Source organism: Phalacrocorax carbo, chromosome Z, assembly GCF_963921805.1.
Source record: "Phalacrocorax carbo chromosome Z, bPhaCar2.1, whole genome shotgun sequence".
Taxonomy (NCBI): Eukaryota; Metazoa; Chordata; class Aves; order Suliformes; family Phalacrocoracidae; genus Phalacrocorax; species Phalacrocorax carbo.
In genome coordinates, this window is record NC_087548.1 from 52,521,416 (window position 1) to 52,528,250 (window position 6,835).

At 58.3% G+C, this 6,835-nt stretch overlaps 1 protein-coding gene across 1 annotated transcript; it reads left to right on the forward strand.

The window, feature by feature from the left end:
- Positions 1-1,910: 1,910 nt before the first annotated feature.
- On the forward strand, positions 1,911-6,499 carry KLF4 (KLF transcription factor 4). Its single transcript, XM_064438437.1, has 4 exons — positions 1,911-2,569; positions 2,702-3,617; positions 3,710-3,874; positions 5,408-6,499. The coding sequence occupies exons 1-4, from the start codon at positions 2,339-2,341 to the stop codon at positions 5,581-5,583; spliced, it is 1,488 nt and encodes a 495-aa protein (XP_064294507.1). The 5' UTR covers positions 1,911-2,338; the 3' UTR covers positions 5,584-6,499.
- The last annotated feature ends 336 nt before the right edge of the window (positions 6,500-6,835 follow it).

Genomic DNA, 6,835 nt, shown 5'->3' on the forward strand with positions numbered 1-6,835 from the left:
ACCTGTATTACTTCAGCCCACGTTATTCAAGCCCTCTCCTCCCGGAACCGCCGAAGTTCTGCCATTTATTTCAAAGAGATCAGATCACTTATCTGCTTTTGAAGCTTTTTTTTGTTCTCCTGTTTCTAATAAGGGATGTGATTTTAATTTTGATGTTGGCCTCGAGTTATTATGAGCTTGAAATTTGGATCTGGAAAACAACTGCATTGCTCAGGAGATCCGTAAGCTAACGTTTACACCGACAGGAAAGGAAAGAAAAACAACTGATGGCGAAAAACTGCGCAGAGACCTGCGGGTTTCCACATCAGGGGCCTTCTCCTGAGACTAGGCTAGAAGGGAGGTTTAGACCTAAACCCGTTGCTGTCGGGTTTGCACGCGAATTCCTAAAGCGGCTCTCAAAGAAACCGGGCGCCTAAGTCCTGGGTAAAAGGGACAGCTGGGAATGGGCAGCGACGCTGCGAGCAGGGCGGCCGTCGCAGCCCACGGGCCCTGCGCCTCCGAGCAGGGAACGCGCCTCCTGGCCCTTTGCGTCCTCCGAGCCTTTGACCGGCCTCCATCTCTCCTCGCTAATCCTCGTTGTACCGGTAGTAGCTCCCGGCACATCTTCTGCCGAGACGTGGACTTTGTGCAGGATAAAAACAGAGAAAAAAAAAAAAAAAAAAAAAAAAAGGCTCTAGTGCCAAAGTTATTAATAATTAACATTAGTAACGCAAAACTGGCAAAACCAGTTTGCTAAAATAAAGCCGGGCATTTTATTATTATTTTAGGGTTTAATTTAGTCACCGTAAGTTACTCAGGCTCATGTTTGCAAATTACGCGGGGCCGGGACTTCACCCCGCCGGCCCGACCAGTTCTGGCGAGCGGCGGGACTGGGGGGGGGGGGGGGGGGGGGCCGCGCCGGGGAGGCGCCTCGCGCGGGGCGGCCCCGCCGCGGAGCCCCGCGCCCCGGCAGCGGGGCCCGGGGGGGCCCGGGGGTGGGGGGGCAGCGGCGGGGGGGCGGCCCGCCGGCTCTCCCGCCGCCCCGGGAGCGGCGCCGGCTCGCCATTGCCCTCTGGAGGCCCCGGGGGCTGCCGGCGGCGCGCCCGCTCCTTTCCCTGTGGGGCTCGGCGTGGGTTGGGGGGGACGCTCTTCCACGTAATTTTTTTTTTTTTTTGCTTTCCGGAAGATTTCCAGCGTCGCACGCACGGTTCTGCACCCACGCGGCCGGTCCCCCCGGCAGGCGCCCGGCGAGGAAAAGGCGGCTCGGGTGCCAAAAATTGCCCGTGACCCGCACGAACTAGGGCCGGTGCGGGTGCAGGGCCCCGCCGCCGGGGTACCCTGCGGAAAACTAGAGAGAAAAACAAAAATCGGAGCGGGAGGGGGCCCAGGGAGGAGACAAGCGGACACGGGCGCCGCAGCCCGCGCGCGCCGGGGCTCCGCCGGAGGCCGCCGCTCCCCGAGCGGACAGGCAGGCGGGCGCGCCCGGCGGGACACGCGGGGCGGGGCGGGACAAGATACGCGGGGAGCCCGCTGCGGCACCCTCCCCTCCCCTCCCCCACCGCCGCCGCCGCCGCCGCCGCCGAAGGTGCAAAAGCCCCCGCTGCGCGCGGGCATCCCCTGCCTTCTCCCCGACCCCGCCATCCGCCCCCCCCCCCCCCCGCGCTGACGTCAGCGCCCCGCCTGCATCACGCGTCGCGCGCGGCAGCAAGCGGCTCGAGGGCGGAGAGAGGGGGCGGGGGAAGGGGCGGGGCGGGAGCGCCACCTCTCCCTTTCCCCCCTCGCCCCGCCCCGCCCCGCCCGCCTCGCGCGCGCCCGCGCACCGCCCCCTCTCCCCACGTGTCAGTTTGTTTTCGCCGTCGCCGCGGCGACGGTGGGCGGGGCGGGCGCGAGGTGAGGTTATAAGAAGGGCGGCGGCGGCGGGTGGCGGGCATTGCCGAGCGGGGCGCGGCGGTGGCGGCCGGGGCGGCGATAGCAGCAGCGGCGGCAGCAGCGGCAGCGGAGCGCGGGCCGGCCCAGCCCCTCCCTCCCCGCTGGCACCACAGCGCCCCGTCCATCCCGCCCGGCTCCCCCATGGCCGCGGCTCCCCGGGAAGCACTTGGTGCCGCCGCCCTACCCTTGGCGAAGCCGCGTTACCGGGCGGCGGCCGCCGCTTCCCCGCGGCGCCGCTAGCGCCCCGCGTCCCGCTCACCTTCGTCTCCGGCAAAGCAGCGAGGAAGGGCGCTCCCGCCGCACCGCCCCGGCGGCGCCGGGCCGGCTCTCCGCGGCTGGACGGACGGCGCGTCCCTGCCACCCCTCGTCCCTCCCCTCCGCGGCGGCGCTCGGGACGGCGGCGGCGGCTCGGCGGGACGCCCCGGCGCGGATGCGGTGGGTGCCAGGCGCGGCCCCCGCCCCGGCGCTCCGTGCCCCGGCGCTCCGTGCCCCGGCCCCGCCGCCAGCGCCTGACGCCGCCGCGCTCTCCCTCCCCGCCCGCAGGCAGCCCCCCGGCGAGTGCGAGATGGCGCTCAGCGGCACGCTCCTCCCCTCCATCGCCACCTTCGCGGCGGGCGCCGCGGGCCGCGAGAAAGCGGCGCGGTCCGCGGGCCCCGGCAACGTGAGTATCGGCGTCGCGGCGCCGGCCGGGACGGGGACGGGGCCGGGGCGGGGGCGGCGGGGCCGGCCGGGGCGGGGGCGCGGCGTGGCGTGGCGGCGGGCCGGGGGCTGAGCCGTGCCCGTCTCCCCGCAGCGGTGGCGGGAGGAGCTGTCGCAGCTGAAGCGGCCGCCGCCGGCGCTGGCGGCGCGGCCCGTGGAGGCGCCGCCGTCGGAGCTGGAGGCCGTCGCCACCGCCCTGGGGCCCCGCCGCGACGCTGAGGAGTTCAACGAGCTGCTGGACTTCGACTTCATCCTCTCCAACTCCCTCATGCACCAGGAGCCAGCCACCGCCGCCGTGGTGGTGGCCCCCGCCGCCGCCCCGGCCCCCACCGCCAGCCCCTGCCCCACCGGGCCCTTCGCCTACCCGCTGCCCCGGCCCGAGCCCGCCGGACTTCTCTACGGCGGCGGCGGCGGCAGCCGCGACGGAGGCCCCGCCGCCGGCCCCACTGCCCCGTTCAACCTGGCCGACATCACCGACGTGTCACCCTCGGGAGGCTTCGTGGCCGAGCTGATGCGGCCCGACCTGGACCCGGTGTACCTGCCGTCGCCGGCGGCGCTGCCGCCCCTGGGCAGCCTGCAGGGCAAGTTCGTGGTGAAGGCCGTGGGCGAATACAGCCACCCGGGGCTCAGCCCCAAGAGCGGCCCTCCAGCTGCTGCCCCGCCACCCGGCACCGAGGGCCCGGGGGCCCCCTACAGCCCCCTGCCACGGATGTGCCCCAAAATCAAGCAAGAGGCTGCCCCGCCGTGCACCTTGGCCCCACCACCACCACCACCACACGGGAGCGGTCCCCGAGGACCGCCCCAGCATGACTTCTCCCTGGGCCACCCGCTGCCTGCCCGGACTACACCTTCGCTGGGGCCTGAGGAGATGCTGAGCGGCAGAGACTGCCTCCCTGCTGCCCCGGGGCTGAGCCACCCACCACTGCCACTGCCTCCAGGGTACCCTGCAGCCCCCAGTTACCCCACCTTCCTGCCCGAGCAGCTGCCGCCTGGTGCGCTCCAGTATCAAGGTGAGTCCCTGTGCCTTGGTGGTGGGTGCACTGGGGCGCCCACTTTGGCCCTGGCCGCGGCGGTGCTCACTCCTCCCTGTCTCTGCCTCTAGAGCTGATGCCACCAGGCAGCTGCCTGCCTGAGGAGACCAAGCCCAAGAGGGGACGCCGGTCATGGCCTAGGAAACGAACAGCCACACACACCTGTGACTATGCGGGCTGCGGCAAAACATACACCAAGAGCTCCCATCTCAAGGCACATCTGAGAACCCACACAGGTCAGTCCCAGCATGGGGTCTGTAGGGTGTCCTCGCCTGAGGGGCGTGGGATGGCCCCTCAGGTAATGAAAAGTGGGGGGAGTGCAGGCAGAGGGCTAAATGTAACAAGTGGTAACCCTTCTCTGCTGGGTTTCCAGGCTTTTTTTTTCCTTCCCCCTTGGCTACATGAAGTCCTGAGCAGTCTTTGCTTATTGGCTTGGCGCTTTGCTTAATGGTTCAGAATGACTCAGATGTGGGAGTGGGTGGGTTTCTTGCCAAGGCAAAGTTTGTTGCTCCTCTCTTGCTATGTGGCTAGCTAATTAGCAGGTAGTTGGAAGTCAGCTGGGATTTGTTGCTTTAGATGGTGTTGGCCCACTTCTGAGAAGGGAGCAGACCACTCTAAGATACTGCTTTCTTTGCTCGTGGTTAAATGCTTCGCACATGCGCATGCCTCTTGTCTTGGCTTGCTCTAGTGCAAGAAATCGTGCACTGCTGCAGGCTGCTGTTCCCTTTCTGAAGAAACTGCAATGCGCCCCTTGCAAGTGGGTCTTCCAGCTCTGTCAGCAGCACTGACGGGGTGCCTTACCTACGCGTGGGAGCGCATCTTCCCCTGCGCTAGCACCAAAGAGGCAGAGGTTAATGGTTGATTGGCTACTGCTAGAATTCACATAAAATCTGCCAAAGTGTGTGTCTGAGCCCAAGTTCAACCTTGCAGCTGAATGTGGTGTTGCAGTAACTGAGCTTGTGAAAGCAGGTATATTGTGCGTGGTTTCGCCAGTGCTGGTGTTCCGTAACTGTGATTAAATAACCTGAGAATTTGCATAATTTAAATCCGTGGATTGTGTACTTGATTGAAAACTTTCTCCCAAAGAGGAGACAGGAGAGGGAGAAACTACTGGTAGTCGAGCTACATCTTCAGCTAATGGCAGTGCGGCAGGGTGGAAATCAGTCAAGTGAGCAGTACTCCCTGTTTGCACCAAGCCGGTCCGAACTGTCTCCAGTGTGCATGGGACCAGGAGCTTGTTATTGTCAGGGAAACTAGCCTTGCTGTCAGCAGTGGTTTTGCTAAAGTGAAAACAGTAAGGCTGAGTCCTTAATCAGGCTGAGCTAATGAAAGCAGTTCCCAGCTGTGTTTTAATTCCTGAGACCTACAATTATCTAAGTACATAATGAGTTATTTTGAGTTATTTTGGGTTGCTATTTTATTGTATAACATTAGCTGGCAAAAATATGCTCTATTATTACCTGAACTGTTGTGCTTTGAAGCCTCGTGTACAAGGCAAACAATGGAAATGAGCGTTTTAGTGAAGACTTCAGTGACACAAACACTTTATAGTACCTGTACATCTTGAAAATACAGTCTAACTCTGTTAGTCTTCATAGTTTGCTTGCAACTGCTTCAAGAAGTAGACTGCATTTTCTTTGACATTACCCTTTTTCTCACCCAGGGTGACATGTGTCAGTGCTTCTTTAAAGAAAGAAAGAAATATGTTGGAAGTGGTAGCCATAAAAAAAGCCCTGACTGACATGTTTTGTCTTCTTTTTTTTTTAAAGGTGAGAAACCTTATCACTGTGACTGGGAAGGCTGTGGATGGAAGTTTGCCCGATCCGATGAACTTACCCGTCACTACAGAAAACACACGGGCCACCGCCCTTTCCAGTGCCAGCGGTGTGACAGGGCGTTTTCCAGGTCGGACCACCTTGCCTTACACATGAAGAGGCACTTTTGATTGGAAGCAGCGGATCTTTCCCTGACTGCCGTAGAGATTCAGTATTTACAGCACAAGGACTGTCTTCCGCAAGATGGGGAGAACACAGTTTAAGCACTACAGATAATCAAGGTGAAGTCTTCCAAAGAGTGGAAAAGAGGGATAATTGCATATAGACATTGCAACTTATATATACACATTTAAAAGGAAAGAGAACCAAAAACAGTGGGGTCAATGACTGGATCTTCTATCATTCCATTTGTAAATTGAACTTGAATTATTTCCGGACTACAAAATGCCAAGGAGTGACTGGAAGTCACGGATATCAGGGTTAAACAGACTGCGTAGTTCGGAGGGTGGGGATATTACACGGGGAAATTACATTCCCTTAATTTTCTTTCAATGCAATAGTAGATGTAAATGTCATCACGTACTTTCCTTTTTTTTTTCCTTCTAAAAAGCCATTACAATGTTAGAAGAGGAGGAAAAATTCAGGTGCAGAATTCTATTTTAAAAGCCTATTTCTTGGTGCTTAGTGACTGTCGGTTCTAGAGGTACCAAAAACAGGAAGCCAAAGTTCTCAAACTGCTGCATATCTGACAAGGAAATATTTTTGTCTTCTGATCACCGATTATGACCTAAATCAGGTAAATAAACCTGGTTTATCTTTTTAAAGAAAATAACTTTATGCAGACAGTCTGTAATGCACTGTGGTTTCGATGTGCAATAGTTTGTACAATGGTTTATTCCCAAATATGCCTTAAGTAGAACAAATGTTTTCTATTTAGTTCTTTACTTAATAGATATGTAATATAAGTTTAAGCAAACTTCTATTTTGTATATTTGTAAACTACGAAGTAAAAATGAACATTTTGTTGGAATTTTTTTTGCATATTCAAGTGGGAAATAAGCTTTAAATAAACCTATAATATTTGAATGGCTGCTCTAATTTTCTTCTGTGCATGGATATGTCCAGAGAAAGTTTATTCAGTATTTGTTAGTGGCTGAGTTTCCCAAGGCAAGGGGCGTGGTGGTGGCGGCGGCGGCGAAGGCTTGTAGTCTCAAGACTCAGAAAGATAGGATTGTGTAAAGGCAGCGCTGATGTGTTACAGCTTTTTAGGGAAAAAGGTGTTCTGTGAATTTTTGCTCTGAATATCGAATCGCCACTTCTCACCTGCATGATGAAACTGTAATTTACCATTTTTAAGAAAACTCAGTTTGAATTATTTGTTAGAGGAAATACATCTGTTAGGGACGTTAGCCTCTGCGTATT